Genomic DNA, 22,396 nt, shown 5'->3' on the forward strand with positions numbered 1-22,396 from the left:
GGAAACAGAAATAGCACTGATTTCAACTCGGTCATCTGTTTGCAACTCCTGGACAGCAGTTTCCTAGTCATCTTCCATTGTCATAAGAAACTTCTTTTGAAGCTTCCTAACCAATGTTCCATTGTGAATGTAATATTTTCTTTAACTTCAAAAAAAAAAAAAAAAGATATCAAATATTCCAAACTGAAAATGATGATACTTTTTGGATCAGCATTCCATCACATGGTATAGAAACAGAAGCCATATCTATCAGACAACCACACATCATCTATAAACAAATTTTCATGTAAAAATAGAAAAAAAAAAAAAAAAAAAAAAAAAAAAAAACGAATTAGAAAATATTGGGCCAAGCAATTTTAACTCATTCTCTTAAGTCCATATCCACCAGGCTTAGCCTGCCTGGTTCAAAACTCAGCCAGGCAAAGCCTACTTAAAAAATTAACACTGCCAAAAAGATCTTGCTCAATTGGATACTTGAAAAGGAAAAATGTATTAAAACCAAATTCGCCTTGCATTGTAGTATTAGTCAATGTTGAATTTCATCATTATATTTTTTTATTGATTTTTAACAAAAAAATGACTTAATTTGTGAAAATTTTGTCACTTCAATTAATAAATGTTTGTGAAATATTTCAATTTCATTATTTTTAATCCAAAATTAACAAATAATAATAAAATTCAATAAAATTGAAGTATAAAAAATTTTAATATTGAATCACGTTATAATGATAAATTTGATCTTAATATGAAAAAAAAAAAGTACCAAATTCTTTTTCATATGGGTGAAGTATTTTCTCTTAATGATGCAATGATTAAGGAAATTGGCGGCTTTGGCATAAAGCCATGTGGGACTCCTAATCTTTGAACCCCAATTCGGTTTATCAAAATATACACAAATATTCATCAAAAAGATACACAAAAACATGAAAGCACTTTCCATGCATTTCTAATGTGAGAATGTCCCTACAAAAGTAATGGGGAGTTTTGAGTACATTTTTCTCAAGGAATCTGCCCTTTGCACATGGCCTCCAGCCATCTCCACCTTCACTTATGGCTTGCATTATTGCCCTTTCATATATGAACTCAAATTATTAATATTTTCGTTTCATATTGGATCTTATCATTTTTTGTAAACTATAATAATTGCTAGAAGCCAGATGGGTGCATGTGCATACCAATAAAATGGGCTATAATTTTTTTAGATGGAATGGTGTTTGGTGAGCAAAGACAATGGCTGATTTGGTCATCTATGGAAGAACATTTCACTATTGGGACCTACCACCTTCCATTCTCTCTCTCGGAAAGTTCCAAGTTGTCTTTCTTTTTTCTTTTTTTTTTTTCATTTTGCTTTCTTTTAAAAGATTGTTAAACTCTATAGCATGAACATGAAGAGATGCTTTTCTTTTCTGCCAAATTGTTCACAAAAGCAAAAATGAGACTTAATTTGTTTTTTTTTTTTTTTAAGGATTTTGTACTCATAAAGATGTCTGTTCATGAACAAGAAAATGAGAACAACATTAATCAGACAATTCCTCATAACAGTTCATGCTATAAGTCTATACCTCAAAGAGACCAATATGCATCATATTCTCAAAAGAAAAAAAAAATTGGCCAAATAAAAGAAATTAGGTAAGATGATAGCTATTATGGAATCTATTGGCAAATGGGACACCTCAGTTAAAAAATATTCTATAGCCTGTAAGGGAAAAAGAATTATAAATGTCCTTTGGATAGAATATTAAACTGTTATAATTATGGCATAATGATGATAATGATTGTGAGAAATGATGCTTTATCTAGAAGGCTTTCTCCCAAAAAATTACAGTATTTTTCATAGCATATACAGGTGAGGTTATGGAGCTAAAAGAGATACATTCAACCAAGTAAAAGTAATTATCATTATATAATACTATTATGCAAGGACTGTTGGATTGCATCCGTTACGAGTTATTATATATTTCGAAGCCGACCCTCACGATTTTGCCCTTGAAATAGGAAAAAGTTTTCAGAGTAAAAAAAAAATGAATAGAAGTTAGAAATATTTTACCGGTTTATCACCCACTTGGGTTGACTATGATAAATAATTGAAGAAGAAAACATAAACAAGAGTCATTGGAAACACATTCCCTCCATGTTTTAGTGTCTAGGAGATTTGTAATAAGTCCAAAGCTTTACAGTCATTAAGTGCAGATGATTAGCTGGTGTGAATCCCAAGAACCCACGAACTGATATTAAATTAATCAACCATGATCACTAATTATAATCTTAATTATTCTCTTATCTCTTGTATATTAACTTTCTTTGCCACCCTCTTGCTCCTTTATTACACCATAACCAAAGATGCCTTGCTTCTAGGAGGAACAAACTGATCACAAGAGAAGCAAAAATGATGAAATCTCAGTTGCTGTTCTTGTACTGTTGCATTGGTCTCTCCTTTGTTTTTGCTGGGGGAGCTGAAACAATACCTGTGCCAAATGATGAAGCATCAACCTTACTTTTGATGAAAGGTAGTTTTATCGATCCGTTGAAAATGCTCAAAGATTGGAAAATGTCAAGAAATGAGGCTGAAACCAGATCACTTCATTGTAACTGGACTGGAGTTCGGTGCAATTCCAGAGGCTTTATAGAGAAACTTGATCTTTCCAATATGAATCTCAGTGGCATTGTATCAGACCACATTCAAGGTTTGCGCAGCCTCTCTTTCCTCAATCTTTGCAACAACGGATTCGATACATCATTGCCAAAATCGTTTGCCAATCTCACTTCATTGAAGAGCATCGATGTAAGTCAAAACAACTTCATTGGCAACTTCCCAACAGGTCTAGGAATGGCCTCAGGGTTGACTTATGTCAATGCATCAAGCAACAATTTCTCAGGCTTTCTTCCCGAGGATCTTGGCAATGCAACTTCACTTGAGAGCTTAGATTTCAGAGGGAGTTTCTTCGAGGGTACGATTCCTACTTCTTTAAAAAATTTGCAGAAACTGAAGTTTCTTGGCCTTTCAGGCAACAATCTGACTGGAAAGCTTCCAAGAGAGCTGGGACAACTTTCTTCTTTAGAAACTTTCATTCTTGGTTACAATGACTTTGAAGGAGAAATACCAGAAGAATTTGGCAATCTCACCAAACTTCAGTACCTTGATTTGGCAGTTGGCACTCTCAGTGGTCAGATTCCACCTGCATTGGGTAGGCTAAAACAACTGACTACGGTTTATTTGTACAAAAATAATTTCACAGGAAGAATTCCATCAGAGCTTGGCAACATTACTTCACTAGTGTTCTTGGACATTTCCGACAACCAAATTTCAAGAGAGATACCAACAGAGCTAGCAGAGTTGAAGAATTTGCAGCTGTTGAATTTGATGTGCAATCAGTTGAATGGTTCAGTTCCCATTAAGCTCGGAGAATTGACCAAACTAGAGGTACTTGAGCTATGGGAAAATTCTTTGACAGGTCCTTTGCCAATGAATCTTGGACGAAACTCCCCCTTAAAGTGGTTAGATGTGTCATCAAATTCATTATCAGGTGAGATTCCATCAGGTTTATGTGATTCAGTAAATCTCACTAAACTTATCCTCTTCAACAACTCCTTTTCCGGTCCAATACCAGTAGGTCTCTCAACATGTAAGTCACTTGTTCGAGTTCGAGTGCAAAACAATCTAATTTCTGGGACTATTCCTATTGGTTTCGGAAGTCTCCCTATACTTCAACGTCTGGAATTGGCAAAAAACAATCTCACAGGCCAAATTCCAGAAGATATAGCTTTGTCAACATCTCTTTCTTTCATTGATGTTTCTTGGAACCACCTCGAATCAACCCTCCCTTCCAGCATCATTTCCCTTCCTAATCTCCAAACATTCATTGTCTCCCACAACAACTTGACAGGGAAAATTCCTGATCAGTTTCAAGACTGCCCATCATTATCCGTGCTAGATCTCTCAAGCAACCATTTCTTTGGAGAAATTCCGGGGAGTATAGCTTCTTGTGAGAAGCTGGTAAATCTAAACCTTAGAAACAACCAGTTCACTGGAGAAATTCCAAAAGCACTGGCAACAATGCCCACATTAGCCATGCTTGACTTGTCTAATAATTCTATAGTCGGCTTGATACCAGAGAATTTTGGCACCTCACCAGCCATGGAAATGCTTAATCTGTCATACAATAAGCTTGAAGGTCCTGTCCCCTCTAATGGTTTGTTGATGACCATAAATCCTAATGACCTCGCTGGCAATGCTGGTCTTTGTGGTGGCATACTCCCACCATGCTCTCAGAGTCCAATAAAAGCACCAGGGCGGCCAAGGAACATGCACATCAAACATGTTGCTGCTGGATTTATCATTGGAACATTGGTACTATTATCTGTTGGCATAACATTTTGTGCTGGAAGATGGCTATATCAAAAATGGTACTTATGTAACAGCTTCTGCAGTGACATGTTCCAAAAGAGTAACAAAGAATGGCCTTGGAGACTAGTTGCATTTCAAAGGGTTAGTTTTACAAGTAGTGATATACTAGCCTGCATAAAGGAAGCAAACATCATTGGCATGGGAGGAACCGGTATAGTTTACAAGGCTGAAGTTCATCGTCCACGAGCAGTTGCGGCAGTAAAGAAGCTGTGGAGAACAGAAACTGACATTGAAAGCGGTGATGATATATTTGGAGAAGTGAGTCTCCTGGGAAGACTTCGGCACAGAAACATTGTAAGGTTATTGGGTTATGTTCACAATGAAACTGATGTATTGATGGTTTATGAATATATGCCGAATGGGAATCTTGGGACAGCTCTGCACGGTAAACAAGCAGGGAAGCTGTTGGTTGACTGGGTTTCAAGGTATAACATAGCAATTGGTGTTGCACAAGGGCTGAATTATCTCCACCATGACTGTCATCCCCCAATCATCCACCGGGATATTAAGTCTAACAACATTCTGCTTGATGCAAATCTTGAGGCAAGAATTGCAGATTTTGGGCTGGCAAGGATGATGATTCATAAAAATGAAACCGTTTCAATGGTGGCCGGATCATATGGATATATTGCCCCTGGTATGTTTCCATGATTTTGTGGATCAAAGGGTTCTTTTTCTACCTTTTTTCATTCTATAATGCTTTGTTCAAATCTTTCTTTATGACAGAATATGGGTATACTCTGAAGGTCAATGAGAAGACTGACATCTATAGCTTCGGTGTAGTTCTTTTAGAGCTTCTATCTGGGAAAATACCATTAGATCCTTCTTTCGGAGAATCAATCGATATAGTTGAATGGACTCGAATGAAGGTTAAGAAAAGCAGAGGGTTAGAAGAAGTACTAGATCCGAGCATAGCTGGTCAGTGCAAGCATGTCCAAGAAGAGATGCAACTGGTCCTCAGGATTGCACTTCTTTGTACTGCAAAGCTTCCCAAGGATAGACCATCCATGAGAGACATCATCACAATGCTTGGAGAAGCAAAGCCACGAAGGAAAAGTGTCTGTCAAAATGGAGGTCACAATTCTAGCAAAGAGCGTCCTGTCTTTAGCACCTCACCTGTTATAGGTCTTCTGTAGGAATTGTTTTCGGGCTAATGCTTTTCTTTAATTTCTTGTTTACGTAAATTTTCTTGCATAGCAAGGTTCGGTTGCAACCATGCCGGTAACACGGAGATAAATGTTCATATAAAGTCACATCCTAATAAATAAAAGTATCTTAATCTTTTACACACTACATAATAAACTTAATACAAGATAATTATTTCGATTCCTCTGCCTTCCATGACTGCAAACAGATTGCAGTTACAAATATACTTGCATACAAGACTTTCGATTGATAATCAACCGAAATAATATAATTAAAACATTTTATTGACAAGAATGCTAGGCTAATAAATAGCTGAATGAGTACTGACCAAAGTCCAGTAGAATAGATAAACGGTTGAGAAGGAAAAATATGGCTCCTCTTCTCAACTTCCATATCCTATGCTCAAAAGGATGAAAACTTTTTGTACTTTTTGCCTTCAAGGTAAGAATGCCAGAGCTTGCTTATTCTTTTGCTCCTATGCTGCAACATCTAGAAAGGAAGTTCCTAATGCATTCCCTTCATCAAGAAAGCTGCTATACAAGGGCTGGAAAATAATAACAGATAAAGAGATTCAGTCCTTAAACCAAGTTAACATAAATAAGTAAATATTTCTTTTTGGCATCAAAAGCATTCCAATCACAAGGCAGCAGAAAATTTCCATCACAAGTTCTACTAACTAAAAACTTTGTACCACCTAGAATCCCATAGTGTGAGGGTTTGGTTCAACTTTACGTTGAATTTGTCTAGTTATGTTCTAGTTTGTTGGTTGATTTGTTTGTTTGATTATTCAGTGATTTCTTATATCATACTTGATTACAATTGTAACTTGTAATTTCATGAAAACTTAGTACCACCAAAATAATCCTATATGGATAATTGCTTAGAATATACCTCCCTATAATCAAGGTGTGATAAGATAAAAGGCTCCTTCTCTCGAATCCCCCCAGTTTCATTAAAGATTCTTTCCAAATCCTGCAAAAACAATGAGCCAATCATGACAGTGACAGTACATGCAATTCCCGAAAATGTAATGAAACAATAAGAGTCAATCACAATGGTAGGCCAAACTCTTTAAGACATTCTACACTCTCACTAGAGAGGAGAAGAAAACCACCAAACACAATATTTGAACATGACTTCTGAATGCAGGTCCACCTTTTTAGTCATAGCAACACCTTTGCAAGCCAACATAGGAGACAGGGATCACAGAAGACTGTAAGTTACCTCCACAAGTTCAAATGTCAACTAATTGGCTATTACTAATTTTCCAACTATGACATGGCAACATAACCAGAAGGCAACTTCAACAGAGCCTTAATACAATCACACCGACATTCCCTTACATTTCAAGTTCCTTGTAAGTTTATAAATGTGTTATTGTAAGCGGTCATCATAAAAGACAAAAACCAAATTCAGAAAGAATTCTAGGATAGTTAATTTAAATAATTTAAACCTGACAGCTTTACCTTCCCAGTCAACATTTCAAACTCAAGCAACTCTTCCACAATCTTTTCAAGAACTTGACGATTTTTCTTAAGCATTTCCTTTGCCTTTTCATATGCTAAATCATAAATCTACACAAATAACAAGCATCAGTTATAGAGATTCAAGAACCAATGTCATTGCCAAAATCACAGTAACTATATAGTAAATCGACCTCCTATAGCTCTATCAAGAATCATACAATTAAACGAATTAAATTTGCACTGTAACAACTTTGACATATACCTTTTCAACTTTAGTTGCCAACTCAAACTCATGATTGTTCCCGATGCTCAAAGCTGTAACCTATATCAATGAATCAAAAGTCCAACATAAACAATCTATTCTGGCCAAAAGAAGAATTACATATTACTAAGGTAACAACACCAGCAATCATTTAATCACATTGAGAATAATAAAGTGGATACTTTTTAAGCTTTAAATGGTTGTTAGGAAGTAAGAATTAACTACATGGACAAACGCTAGAAAGCATGAAAACAGCCATTGTCCAAGTGTGCATCCATGACCTATGAGCGATTGCATCAGATATTAACATAACATACTATTCCAGAATTTCAACATGATCCAGGTGCAATTGTTTCAGTATTTGGATCAATAAAGAAAAGAGAGTACCGCTTTACGACTACAGTAAATCGCAGGACTGTCATCAGGCCCCCATCCATACTGAATCACCATCCTTGTAGCTATCTGTTGCAACTTTCACATGAGTAACCCGGCAACAAATAGTTAAAATGAAAATTATTTCAGTTCTCCTAAGCCTTAATAAAGTTAATATGCTCCGATACATGAAACAGTCAAACAGCATTATATCAACCTCCTGAGCCTGCTTTAGTTCTGATGCAGAAAGAAAATTTTCTTCTCCAAAAGGTAGTAGCAATTGGGCTGCAATATATGATCCAAAGCAGAATACAAGCTTTTTTTCAAGGTAAGACCTCAATTCTTCATTGCCATACATAGTCGCTTCATTCCTTGCCTTGGTAATCTTCGTGCACCCAATTCCCTGAAGAATGGTGACAGTATATTAGTTTTCCTATATTCATTCTTCCCCCAAAACAGGTTTATTACTGTCATTTGTTGCCAATAGAATATGCAAGAGTAATAAATTCGCATATTCCGCATACAAAAAGCACTGCAACTTTGATAAATACAAAAGAGTTCAAATAAAAAGATAAGCTGACAAACAATCCCAAAATAACTAGCCGTGCCTCCATACAACCTTCATGTGATTCACTGGTTCCTGATCCATCTTCATTGCATTGTATCATCTTTACACATGCAGAATAAAGAACCACCATTAACTTATGGCCTTAACAGTAGCACTTCAATCATTTGATGGGCATCACCCTCTTCCTTTCTAAGAAGAATGATGTTTTGTTTCTCATGTGTGATTCAAATTTGGCAGATGTCTCATACAGCTTATTATGCACTCAGACTCCCCCTATGACCACTTTTTGTCATCTACTTAATTGATGATGGATGCTCCCCCACAGCAGATGCAAGACAGAATAAAGTGGAGAAGGGGAATATGGTGTGACACCAATAATACACATTGAGCAAGTTCAAAATTTATGTTGGGATACATAGTTGTTGATAGAACATAATACTGCTATTGGTTTTACAAAAATGGTAGCAAGAACATTTTTGTCTTCGGCTATCAACATTCAACAACTAGATAACAGGAATTAACATTTAACAGACTAAAAAAAAGGCAAAACTCAAGAAAGCACTAGCAGCCCACTTGCAGGTTTGAAATAAGCATTGAAGCATAAAAGTAGCACCATAGCCCTATAACACTTATAAACCATAGTTCAGAAATGTAATTTGAAGATATGAAAATTGCTAACCTTCCATGAACAAGGCTCAAGCCATAGATTATCCACAACATCAAAATTTGGTAGAAGTAGTGTGATGAGACCACGGCCAGCAGCCCAAACAGCATGTGGGAACTTAGTCTCCCTTGTCCACTGCAAATAATCACACTGAATTAATCAAACTTTCATAACAGAAGCAAGCCAATAATTTCTACATCATTGTGATATATGAGTACAAAAGATTAACAAAAACATTTATCCCCTCAAACTATCAGAGGATACCATCCATATAACATTTTATGAGTACAAGCTATGTCATACGCATTTTTCACCGCTTAGAAACTTAAGTGCAATCCAACCTTGTGTGGGAAAACACTTATTTACAACTGGTTATAATCTTGTAATCTGTATATTTATATTTGTATCTTTAGAATTACATATTTGTATCCCTAAAATTAAGGACAAAATATTAGAATAAACAATCCCTCAATTATAGAATCAGTTTTAGAAAGATTTAGTTTCCTAGTTTACCCAATAGTTAGTTGTATATAAACCTAAAGTACTTGTATAATTCTTTACGAGCAGTTTTTCAATATACATTCAGTTTTACCCTTAGTTTTCCACACAGTTTTATTTCTTAGTTTTTCCACACCTTGCAATTCCATTAATCACAAAGTTTATTCAGCAACCACTTTAATTGGCACTATAAAATTTGAGATTCACAGACTAGCCCCAGAAATCAATTTTCAGTCAAAAGAAGAAACTAGCAGCACATTATTAAGAAGAAATTATAGCAATGGAGTTGAATGTTTAAATGAGAAGCAAGTTAGTTACTGACATCAAAGGGAGGATTTAGGAGTTCTATTCCATTGCTTATCTGACCATATGGCTCCATTAGATCAACCACATTCTGCAGATCCTCTTTGGTCAATGTTAGTCCAAGGTGATTCACCAGCATTTGGCTAATTTGCTTGACAATTTTGGTTTTCCGCACCCCTTCTGGAATCATGCCACTGAAAGTCTGCAAAAAGCAGTAGGAATTTGACCTATATCATTTGCTTAAAATTATTTAATAAGCAAAACATGAATTTACCACTATTTAAGATAGATTACTTATATATGAAATTCAAAGGGGAAACAGGTAAAGTGTCGAGGAAAAACACTTAAATAACAGATTCTTCAAATTTCAAGAAGAATGAAACAGGTCCATTAACACGATTATATGAACCTGGCAAAGCACTAACATCCACAACATAAGGTCTTTGTAAGAGAATAAATAAGGGCAACATAAATATTATAGATGCTGCAGTACTAAACCATATCCCGATACCATAAAATACCAATATGAGTCTTCTTACCGCAAACCAACTACAGTAGCTCATAAGTTCATCCCTATCAAGAAACTTGCTCCTAAATGCACTGCCTTCCAAGGCCACAGGAACAAGTTTAAGTTCTGTAGGCCGCAAAAAAGCAGTCTTCTCAGCAACCTAAAGGGATAGAAGCATCATGAATTAAGAGTATATTAGTAGACAGTCAGAACTTAAATTTAAAATAAAAACCATTATTAGCAATTCAACAAGCAAACACATGCAGACAGGAGAACAAGAGAGATTAGTAAGCACTGAAAGTTAAAAGATTCATCTAACAAAAGTAATTCACAAATAAGAATAGCAATAGGCCATTTAGGTGAGAAAAGGTAATATGAAGCATGATAATGATATAACAGGTTAAACACATGCATGTGCTTGCAAATAGAATTTAAAGCAAAGAAGGTTATAAATTACCTTTTTCCAGTCTACCAGATTAATAAGCTCCTCAGCCATGGTTTCTTTTGCAGCAATCTGTAGTATCCTCTCCCTTTCTGCTTCAGTTGGCCTTTGAAGATGAAATACTCTGTCCATTCGACCAGGCCGTTTTAAGGCCTTATCAATTTGCTTGATATTTCTCGTAGTAGCCATCAAAACAACCCCATCTTGTTTCTCAAACCTGCAAAAAGTTCAAAGTACTTTAGGAAAATAGAAAGATGTCAACCTGTCCACTTTTGTTAATAAAGACTTTAAATGGTAGTGAAATTACATTAAACCTTTAAGGACAAAAAAGAAAATATCAATTCTAAAAGGTGAGAGTAGATGATCATAAAAGCAGGCGGCTAGGCCAATTATTTGAAGCTTCCAACAGAAGTAAAGAACCTCAGCAAATTCAGACAACCAGGCCTTCCATAAGAAAAAAAGGTGTCCTTATAGAAAGCTCCAAATTTTACATTCAATGACAGCTGCCTTCCAACAGATACACTGCTAGGAATAACTTAAAGTTGAAATGATCAAATTACTAAAGCTGTTAGGCTAATAGAATCTGCAGTCAGTTATAATGAGCAAGTTATATATCTCATGAACAATATTCATTAATGTATGTAGAGGAATTTTAGTGCCTGTGAACTACATGAACAAAAGGGAGACTTAGAATTACCCATCAAGTTCCACAAGAAGTTGATTGATGAAGGCCTCATGGTCCTGCTGTTTTGTGTGAATAAATCTTCCACGAACACCAGCAAAGAGGTCAAAATCCTCCACAAATATAATTACAGGTGCCTAGAAAAGGGCATTAGAAAAGTCAGCAAAGATTGGACAATATATGATTAAAAAATGTATAGTCCTTTCAAGGATAACAAATTCAAGAAACCATACAGACACCACAACTAAAACATTAGTTTTCAGAAAAATGAAAAACACTTTGTCAAGAACCAACACTCTATTAGTTAAGAAAACTACAGTATGGATTTGTGATGCAAAAGAATGTTTCCTTACATCTATAAGATATTAACAGAAATAGTATAAAACTAGAAAGCTGAAAATATAACGGAAAACAAATTCCAAAATCAAAATCACTTCATTTTGAAAACATAATTAAATGGTTTGGTCATGTCAAACAGCTTAAGGACTAACAAGGAGCAAAGACACATTTATTGCAGGACTGAAGCAGTAGGAAAAATTTTGAATGTAAAAGCTTGAGTTCAAATTAAGTTGAATAGAGTAAAACATTGATATTAGCAAGTTGACCCAAGTTTATAGAAGAAACAGATGCAGATCAAAGGAAGATTGGAAACAAATGAACAAAGAAAACACCAACATCATATCACATCTATAACTTACAAGTCTATTCTTGAGAAAAAAGGTATAGAAGAACATAGAATGGCATAATTATACTACTTTTATATCTTTCACCCACATTTCAGTCTGGACAGTTAGACCTAGAATCTGAGCCATATTGTACTTACTGATAGAAAGTATTTAATTTCTAGCAATTAAGCAAAAAAATGAAAATCAACAGTGAGGCACATAGAGGACTACCAAATCCCTGGCTGTCTGAAAAAGTTCCCTAACATTTGATGCACTTTGGCCAACCCACAGCCCAGCCTCCAATTGTTGGGCTTCAACATTAACAACTGGCACCCTTGCCTCGGCAGCTATGGCTAGTGCAAGAGATGTTTTTCCAGTTCCTCTCTCTCCAACAATAAGAACTCCCTGCAATGTAACAACAAATTAAACTGACCTTGGCCACACCACATTAGACATTGATATCTATTTCCTCCAGTGAAGGATCTGTTACAGTGCACAACTAATTTACATGCTCATGTTAAGAAGCATTGCCTTTAAAATGCAACTTCTTTACAGTTGAATAATTCAAAACTGTTTCAAATCCCATTATCCACCTCAGAAAAAGTTATATATTACAGGGCAGATATTAGATTCATCACATGGATCTCGTGAAACTTTTGCCATCTGAATGATACTCTTCCATAAAATTTGAGAAACTGCTGAAACCATCCAAGTATAAACAGACTCTGCAAATGACTGTGTAATCAGTATTGTTGCAGAAAAGCCCCCATTACAAATTTAGAACATGAGAACCAAAAAGGAATATTACCCATTTACGGGTTGTAATAATCTCCTGAAATCAAAAGAACCCTGAAAAGCAGGAAAGACCTACAACATCATCCTCCTCCCCTCTGTCTGTGAAGAGGAGATGGCAATATCAAGACCACCATTCTCATTGCAATATTTATTATTCCTGCCCTATGTGCTCTTCCATATATTGAATGTTAAAACCATCCAATTTTTTTTCTTTTGAGATCGAACCACACTTTCATTTTAAGCATCAAACACAAGAGTTAAAAAATGGTTAAGACAATTGCCACATCCAAAATGATGCATAAATAAAAGAGACTAATAAAAATATGGCAGGATATGTGTCATTTTCAGAATAACATACCCGAGGGGCACAGGCACCCATTTCTTGGAATGCACCAGGATTCTGTAGAAATGCAACTACTTCATTGATTTCCTCTCTCATAGACTCAATGCTAGCAAAATCTTTCAATGGGATTGGAGGATTTTTCACCCTCTGCATGCCAACCATAAACTTAAAAATCATCTCATAGAAAACTTCAATAATTGATTAGAGAATTTTTTTCAGTGTTAGAATTGAACCTTCATTCCATCAAAAGCAGTTTTAATGGGATCAATGCCAGCCTTTTTCTTACGTTTCATTCTCCTCAACCTATAATTAAAATAGCCTTTCTGCAAGTTAACATATAACAGTTGTAAATCCAGTCAGCTGCACCTCAAAAAGTCCATTGGAGAGAAGATCTATGACTAAACAAAGCTATGAGAAAACCACTAACAAAACACCATTATATGTAACTTAAAACTCTTAAAAAAGCTGTAGATATAAAAATCAAAAGTAGGAATAGTGTAAAATGACAGCATTAAGAAAAAGGAAGGAAATAATACCACTCTCCGCAGTTTTCTCATGTTTGGATCTTTACGTATAGGTCCATAGCCAAGAACTTTTGGAACTTTTCTTCTAAGGAAGCGAAATGCATGATACAAAATAAATCCATAGATAGTGCTTCCAATGAGAAACCAAAGAAACCATTTAGAGTCATCTGTCTTTCTATAGTAGAGATTCATTTCTGCTTCAGCTTGCCATCTTATATACCATGTTGAGATTGTTTGTGCTATTTCCGTTGGCCATGTCATCCCCAACTGCATCATCACCTGTAACCATGGCAACACAGAACTTGCTGAAAAACATAAGCAAAAAATAAATTAGAAACTAGTTTCTGGAGCTGCATGAATGCAATAACAAAATTCATACCAGGTAAGGAAAGATAGAATCAATGAGTGGAAACACAATAGAATCAATGAGTGGAAACACAACAACCGCCATTATATCATCATTTATAGTTTTAAATTTCTGATAAACCCAATCTTTTCCCAATGCTACATATTTTGTCTTCCATAACCCAGTTAAGCATTGATGAGCCAGCCTTGTTGTCAAGAGAAATTGTTGACAAAAATTCAACTCTGAGAAAGGGATATACATCAATTGAACAGCAGCTGGGATACCACAAGCAAGCATTTTCAGGTATAGCCCATCAAACCCTCCAGAATTCTCATACAGCATGTCAAATTCCTAGAGTCAAAAAAAAAGAGGAAAAAGGAAACCCTTCAATAAGAACCATATGAACAAGCTCATGGAGTCATTAGAAAGGATTTTACACTCACGTAACCTTGATGTCAACAAAATATTCCTTGTCATCCCCTTTCAGTGCAATATACATCATTGCCCAGTCATGCCTGATTCGAGCATGCTCTACTAACTTCTTAGACACTGCATAAGGAACAGCCATTGGATCCATTTCCCACCTGCTTCTCTCTTCATTGTACCAAGTCTTTGCAACCACTCTATCTCGATCTAAAAGAATCCGTTCCTGCAATAAACATTTTGTACATTAGCAACAAAATAAACAAACAGATAGAAGTTTATGAATAGAGCCATGTAAAATACTTGTGGTTAATCACATCAATCCAACTCATAGCTTTTCCCAATCAATAAGAAAATAGTCTCATGATAATAGGTCATTTTTTTATCTATGGAAAATAAGTCTTATGATATCTAAGGATTACATATACACCTTCCACGTCAATGACCTTCATGATCTGAAGGATGAAGTAATAGAACTGTTATAATAGCAACATATGCATCCTCCCCTTATTACTTTCTAAAATGAGTGTAAAATTAAAAAAATATCTCCACAAAAAGAACTACCTGTCAAGAAAAATGCTACCTGTCTTTGAGCTACATAATGTTTGCCAAATTCAGCATCTTCCAGCAAGTGTCTTTTTAGGTTTGCTTTATCTTCTTCACACCACCTCTTCCAACCATGGTACAAATGTAGACTAATGGCTTTAGGAACAACAACCTCCTTCTCTCCAAACATCCGCTTCAATTCAACTTCTGGAAATCCCTTCACAACTTCATCCTCAGCAGTTTTTACAACAAAACGCTTTTCACTGCCAAATTTTTTCATCCTTCTTCTTATGCCAGACTCCAGATTCCTCTGCATCTCCCTAGAATCTTTAAGACATTGTTTTATACGTAAAGCAAAATCCACTGAATCTTGATTAAAGAATGGTCCAAGATCTTCAACCTCCACAACACTAGGCAATAACATCTGCTCAAAGTGTTTTCTTTTTGCTGTTTCAAGTTCATCTCGAATTTCAGACCTCGAAAGATTGGTAATAGAGCTTTTCTGTGGACTGCAACCACAAGAATGCTTTAAATAAGGAGATGACAATACACTCATGTACTCATGTAAATTATGCAACCACTTGGAAAGACTAAACTCATCTGTATATCAAGTCAGCATCATGACCAAGTATGCCAAAATTTTAAAAGTAATACACATCATCAGTCAAAATTGCTTGCAACCATCAATATCACATCTCAGAGATTAGAAGCGGAATTATACATTCAAGCAAAAATGAATGAAAGCTAGGCACAAAAAAACTCCTGTGCTGAGCAAGGAAAACTACAAACAAAATGGAATAACAACAGCAACGCTATTTGCTAATTGCCAGAAGAAGAAAAGACACGGTTAGATAACCAAATAATTGCACCTAAACTAGGTAATGGTATAATTTGAAGAATGCAAAGTCTAGTCCACAAAATGAAGCATGAAGAAAAGGAGAACAAAAGAAACAAGGAGACAAACCATACGAGCAGATAAAGTCATAACATGCCAAACGTATAAATTACAGAACACACTGAAATGCTAAAATTTACTCAAGCAAAATTCAGATCAAGCTCCAATAAACCAAAATCCAAACATATAAATATAAAATAAAAACATAGAAAAGTTTACCTCTGGAAATGCCCCTTCCTACTCATTTCGCTATTAAACCTTTTCACCAACTCCACACACTCCCTCTCAATAAAACAAAGCTCCCTCACACCAATGCTCAATGTTGTGGTCTCTCTCCTTAAAATCTCATCCTCAATCTCCCCAATTCTCTCCCACATCCCATTATACTCCTCCTCTTCCAACTTCTCCACTATATCCTTCCCCTTTCCCTTTCCCTTCCCCCCTCTCCCACTGACAACCTTCCCCTTCTTTTTCCCCACTTTCGCCACCTCATCCACAGCCCTTTTCTCTAACTCCGCTTTCTGCTTCTTCAACTCCATTAATTGCCCATGCAAGCCTCTCATTATCTCCCCTTGCAACTCCTCTTTCTTCACCTTCACAGCTTTTAACACTTCTCCAACTTCCTTAACGTCACCATTTCCACTCCTAACCCCCTCTACCCTCCTCAACAACCTCGAAACCACCTCTAACAACCTCCTTGTATAATCCGAAAACTCATGCTCATTTCTCCTCAAAGTCCCCTTCTTTTCTGCTTCTTTTTTCCTCACTCTCACTTTTTCTACTATTGCAGCCATTGCCACACCTTTGAACTCCCCATTTGGACTCAAATTTGATAACCCAATTGCAAAACAAAGCAAAGTGAAAGCTAAATTCTTAACCAAACATTGAAACGAAAAATACCCAGACGAGATTTTGGCTTCTTCTTCCCAAGGTTCCCTTCTCGGTAGTATCAAAATTTTATTCTTTACGGGTTTGGAGCTTTGGGAGGTTCCTCGGAAGGTAAAAGCTTTAAAATTGAGCTTAATGGGGAGAGTTTCTATGGGTTTTTTAGTAAATTTATTGGTTCTGATAAGGTGCCTTGTTCTGAAATTGAGTGGGGAGAGTTGAGAGTGGCATAGTGAAGTGAAGATAGAGGCCATTGGGAGAGTGAAGATATGGTGAAAAGCTAAGGGGAGGGTGTTATTGATAAGATGATGGAAATTTGGGGGTCATTTTGAAATGTTGGGAAACATTTTAGGTTACTTTTGGAGAGAGAAAAGTTGGAAGCCTGCAACAATGAGGGAGAAGTGAATTTCAGAGTCGGAGGTTTATGGAGGGATTTAAAGAGGAAAATCGAAGAACCGGATAAACCAATGTTGTTGAGTTTTTTCTCCAACCAAAGCACTCTTTAATCTTATTTATTAGGTTAGGGTAGTTTCAAACTTAATTCTTAAAATGAGGTATTTTGTATGTGTGGACTGCACGTCAGATAAAAATAAAATATTTAATTAATTATAATTTACCAAAAATTCAATTATAAATGGCGTGCTCTTCTTCTGCATTATACAGCAACTAACAGAAAACAATCTTTAGGAACTTTAAAGAAAAATGAAAGGAATTAGAAATCTCACCGTCCTTAAGCTTTAAACACTAAATCAAGGTGGGGCAGGAAGCTAGATTGGTCGAGGATGAAATCAAGGAAAATGGGGGAATTAAAACCCAGCTAATGACGATGCACATCCTACTCTTGAATTAGACGGGGTATTAGCAAGCCAACGGCAGCTAAACCGGGTTCTTTGGACCCAATTTACTCTTACCGCTTCAAAACCATAAAACTTTGGTGGATTGGTTTCTTCGACATCAGTTAGTTTACGGAAAAAACTGAAAAAAAAAAAAAATTGATCCATAATCATAATATTTAGTTGGATTTGAATGATTTTTTTATTTGATTTGAATAAATTTTAAAATATTAAATATATATTATATTTGAGTTGAATTTGAAATTATGATGTAAAAAATTGAAAAAATTAAATGAAATTATATATTTTTATTAATTTATATATTTTTTAAAATTTTATAAAATAAAAATTATTATTTTATATATAAATTTATTTAAACATATTTAAAATCCTAATAAATAAATATATATATATAAAACAAACAAAATTTAAAAATCGATGAACTTAATTGAACAAGTAAAATTTGATTTTGATAAACTCAATTAAAAAAAAATTCAGTTTAAATTTAAATTAAATTTTAAAAATTTATAATATTATGCATTATTAAAAAAAAAAACCTAATTGATTTTGTTTTTGTTAGATAGTAGGCAAGATTTAGGTTTTGGGATATTGTCATGTGAATTTATATGGCATAAATTTTTGAAGAGTGCAAGATTTATGGTCACATGTTCACATATTAATTATAGCATGCAGATTGTGAATAGAAAATTGAGCAATTTAAAAAAAAAAAAAAAAGAGGGATGCATGTTAAAAAAATCAAGAAGATTCTTTTTATTTTTTTAAGGACAGAAGAAGTAGGTTTTATTAATTTAAACTTTGTTGATTAAACTATTCTTAACTGAAGTTTGTTATATAAAGTTGCATGGGTATGCATAATTTACAAGTTTGGATTTTGCTTAAAGCTGGAAACCTAGAAATCTATTATTAAAAGAATAAGGTAATGGATAAAATTACTAGCATTTTATGATCGGTGAAAAAAAAAAAAAAAAAAAACCAAGCTGGTAGCCAACTTTCAAAAGCTGGTAGCATCGTTGTCGATTTTTAAAAACTGGTAGCATTAGGAGGTATTGATTTTATATTTGTGAATTGCCAATTTTAGAAATTAGACTACTTAATATTATTTCAGAAATCGTTTTGTATTCATATTTATGTTTTTTTTTTTAAATCAATGTCTTAATCGTTGGCAAAGAAGAAAAAAGAGATATATAATCACAATTTTATCAGGTAGGGAGTTAGAGAGTGGAGGAGTTCGAGGAAAAAAGTAACGTGTATGTTGACGTGAAATCTAGTTGTACAATATCACTTGGTTTTTGGAATAAAATTTAATAATACTCCATTTAAGAATATAAGATTACAAAGTATTATAGTTTAGGAAAAAATTCTAATGTAGTTATATGATACGTTCGATTTGAATTGAATTGGGTTGTGATTAGCCCATTTATGATTTTTTTTTGTATGAATTGATTTTTAAATCTTTGATGTGATTTTTAAAATGTAGGCTTTGGGCCTAGGTCCAAGCTCATTAATCCCCTGTTAAAAATACTATTAATAAACATTTAATATCAGGTAAAAATCTTATTGATCTCTTAAATCCAAGTAATCAATCATTTGTTTAGGGTGGTAGATCTCTTTTGCATATGAAAAAACTAATTTTTGCTTTTAAGTAAAAATAAGATCGATCTCTTTATTAATGGGATCAATTTAATCATCTTAAAAACCTAACAAATCGATCCATATAGAGAGGGAATTGATTGATTCTTGAAAACTTTACAATGGTGAATTTTTTGGCTAAAAAATAGATTGATCTCTTGAATCAGAGGATCGATCAAGTCAAATGAGGGGATCGATCTCTTCCCCTAGGTGATTAATCCTTTATATCCCATTTTGCCCAAATCCATTTTTGATTCAAATGTTGAGTTTTGTTTTGGTTCAAAAACATTTTTGACAGAATAAAAGATTGAAAAAATATTCAATTTCAATAAATCAATGTGGTTCAAGTTAAACAAAGTTTTGTTTTGTTATTTCAAAATACATTGATCAATTCAAAAATAATAATCTCTCCTTTTTTGATACGACAAAACCAAATGAAAAAAATTTGCTTTCAAAAACATTTTTCCTTTTGCAAATAAGCTCCCCTTAAATTTTAAGCATAAAAATTTTTAACAAACTAAGAACAAGTATCTCTATCTATTTATTGTTAGTACCATAAGCACAATATCAAGAGCATTAATAGATAAAGGTGATATCAAGATATTCATTTAAGTATAGATTTAAAAATTGCTCCCCTTACATCAAGCATTCAATCTAAGTAATTTTTCTTCCCTTATTAACAAATGCAACAGAATAGCTTCAATTTAAGCAAATAAACAATTTCATACCTTCCCCCCTTTTTTACAAAACCATTTCCAACTTTTAGCAAAATTTTCATTTTCATTACTTCTTCTCATTTTTGTCATAACAAAAAAAACAATCAAAGTAATATGGCAATCAATTCGAGGCAACAATATAACAATTTATGCTTAATATATTCTTAAATCGAACCAACTCACTCCTACATAGCAATGCCTTAGCCAATCAATCACAATATCAATACCACACAACAACAATTATAAACTAACATCAACACAATATACCAAATGCCATTAAGGAAATGAAATGCATATGTCATTAATAAAAAATGAGAAGTTCCAAAGTTGAAACCATAATGTATCTTGTCTTTAAGAAAATTAAAAGCTTAAAAAGATAGATATGTAGGGAAAACATCTATGGCATGGCATTAAGGATGGGTCATAGTGGAGGAGAATAAGGTGGGAAATGCAAGAAATGCTGCTCCATTCTGTCTTGTATATTCCACATTTGCCAAATTTATTCTTCCATGCCATCACGCCTATCATTTAAGTTCCCAACCATAAAGTGTAAGTTGTTCATCTAAGCCATGAGAACTTGTAGAGCACATTGGGTATCAAATTATGGACTAAAGGGGCCTTATTAAGGAACATCTTGAGCATTATGCTCTTCTTCTTGCTCAACCCCAATTTCATTCTTTTTAACCTACAAACCAACAACATTTTGTGTATAACCCATGCTATGCAAAGTGTGAACTTCATTACTATTGAATGGGTCATTAAACATAATTTCTTTATCACTCTTAGTATTGATACCTAACTTTTTCAATAGATTGCTTGTAGCAAACCCATAGACTAAAGTGTAATCTCTATTTTTCATCACCCTCATCATGTCATTAAATATAAAGTACATAAGATTAGGTTTTTCTTAATGTTTAATCTTGTACATCCACCAATAATCTTGTTTCCTAATAGTTAAGTATTGGGTACCAAATGGTGTCAAACCATTAGTAACTATAAGATGCAACAATTTATCATGCATAGGTAGTTTAATGGCTTATGTAGGAGCAACTCTTAGATTCTCGTTACCAAAGATATCTTGAGCTAAGTCTAGCATATCACACATAGTGTTTGTGTTCTCTTCATCATCTAGCATAAATGTTTTAACCAATAATTGCTTATTCACCACAAACTCCCTGCCCATCACAAAAGTTCTAAACCTATCAAGATAATATCTATTGTCATTCCCTTCAATCTAAATACATATAGCATTGCTATAGAATACCTTAACTAGATTCTCATAAACTATTCCATCCATACACAGATAATTCATCCGACTAAATTACTTAAATACATACAGATAAAAAAATTCAATAAAATAGAGAAATTCAAGAAATATTACCTTTCCATGCTTAACCTCCTTATGACCAAAATTTGTTTTATACTTCTCCTTAACAGTAAGATTCTCAAAGTTCTAATTGGACGAAAGCTTAATTGATAAACTTGAAGCCTCGCTTGGTGAATTCCTTCTATGACTAACATTCTTTTTAGTTTTAGGTGCCCTAGGATTTTTGGTTATGAGAAAATAGATGAGCTTTGATGAAATTGATGAATAAAATTTAACAATGTAGATGAAAGGGATAGATATATGTTTGTAAGGAGCAATGATATTGAATGAAAAAATGGCTTTTAAAAAGGGATCAAAAACTTAAAGAAAGAAAAATATGAGTAAATTTTTGTGAGATTTTGGTATGATTTTAATGAAAATAGTTGAAGATTTTACAATAAAATAAGGAATAAAGATGATTTTTTTCAAAGAATTTTGACAGAATAATCTAAGTTTTGGGAGAATTTGTAAGAGGGAAAAATTAGGGTTTGAAAAAAAAGTTTGGGGAAAATGAAGAATGAATAAGGTTGATTGTTGAAGAAAGAAGAAAACCAAAAAATTTGAGGCGTTTTGCAATCTACTAGCCTACCTGATCGATCTATTCATGTTATTCCCAAACTTCTTTTAGCTACTAAAAGAAAAACCAATCAATTGGGTCCCTATAAAGGATCGATTAGTTTATCATGTAGCATTTTTTTTAATGAATTTTGAAAATAATTTTTCCAATGAATGTATGTAAGATGATCATTCAAAAATGCAACAATTTACCTCAAATATAACCATAAAAAAATCATCAAAAATATATCCAAATAAAAACACATATATTCAAGCACAACCGTAAATATATTAAGAATTTCATTTCATAGAGCATTCTTCATTCCAAGTTCACCTTTAATTGTATAAAATATATCTTTATTAAGAGATTTTGTAAAAATGTCAACCAATTGATGCAAGATATCAATATATTCAAGAATAATATCACTTTTTTGAATATGATAACATGATCTCTAATAACATATATCTAATTTCAATATGCTTAGTTCTTGAATATTGAATTGAATTTTTAGTGAGATCTATAACACTAACATTATCA

General features: G+C 34.0%; 2 protein-coding genes across 2 annotated transcripts; one reads left to right on the top strand and one right to left on the bottom strand.

Annotated features, from left to right (window-relative positions):
• The first annotated feature begins 1,935 nt into the window (after window positions 1-1,935).
• LOC111277856 (uncharacterized) lies at window positions 1,936-5,541 on the top strand. Its single transcript, XM_022864284.2, has 2 exons — window positions 1,936-5,042; window positions 5,132-5,541. Exons 1-2 carry the CDS (start codon window positions 2,387-2,389, stop codon window positions 5,539-5,541), a joined length of 3,066 nt encoding a protein of 1,021 aa, XP_022720019.1. The 5' UTR covers window positions 1,936-2,386.
• A 103-nt stretch (window positions 5,542-5,644) lies between these two features.
• Window positions 5,645-17,162, bottom strand: EMB2458 (FtsH extracellular protease family). Its single transcript, XM_022863292.2, has 19 exons — window positions 16,073-17,162; window positions 14,996-15,467; window positions 14,438-14,638; window positions 14,023-14,340; window positions 13,656-13,922; window positions 13,353-13,442; window positions 13,135-13,266; window positions 12,213-12,386; window positions 11,332-11,453; window positions 10,650-10,851; window positions 10,224-10,352; window positions 9,704-9,886; window positions 8,899-9,018; window positions 7,869-8,054; window positions 7,667-7,741; window positions 7,280-7,339; window positions 7,018-7,125; window positions 6,443-6,523; window positions 5,645-6,095 (listed from the first exon to the last, which is right to left on the bottom strand). The coding sequence occupies exons 1-19, from the start codon at window positions 16,990-16,992 to the stop codon at window positions 6,027-6,029; spliced, it is 3,909 nt and encodes a 1,302-aa protein (XP_022719027.1). The 5' UTR covers window positions 16,993-17,162; the 3' UTR covers window positions 5,645-6,026.
• Window positions 17,163-22,396: the final 5,234 nt, after the last annotated feature.

This window comes from Durio zibethinus, chromosome 7 (assembly GCF_047325235.1).
Source record: "Durio zibethinus cultivar Kanyao isolate XHJ-2024 chromosome 7, ASM4732523v1, whole genome shotgun sequence".
NCBI lineage: Eukaryota > Viridiplantae > Streptophyta > Magnoliopsida > Malvales > Malvaceae > Durio > Durio zibethinus.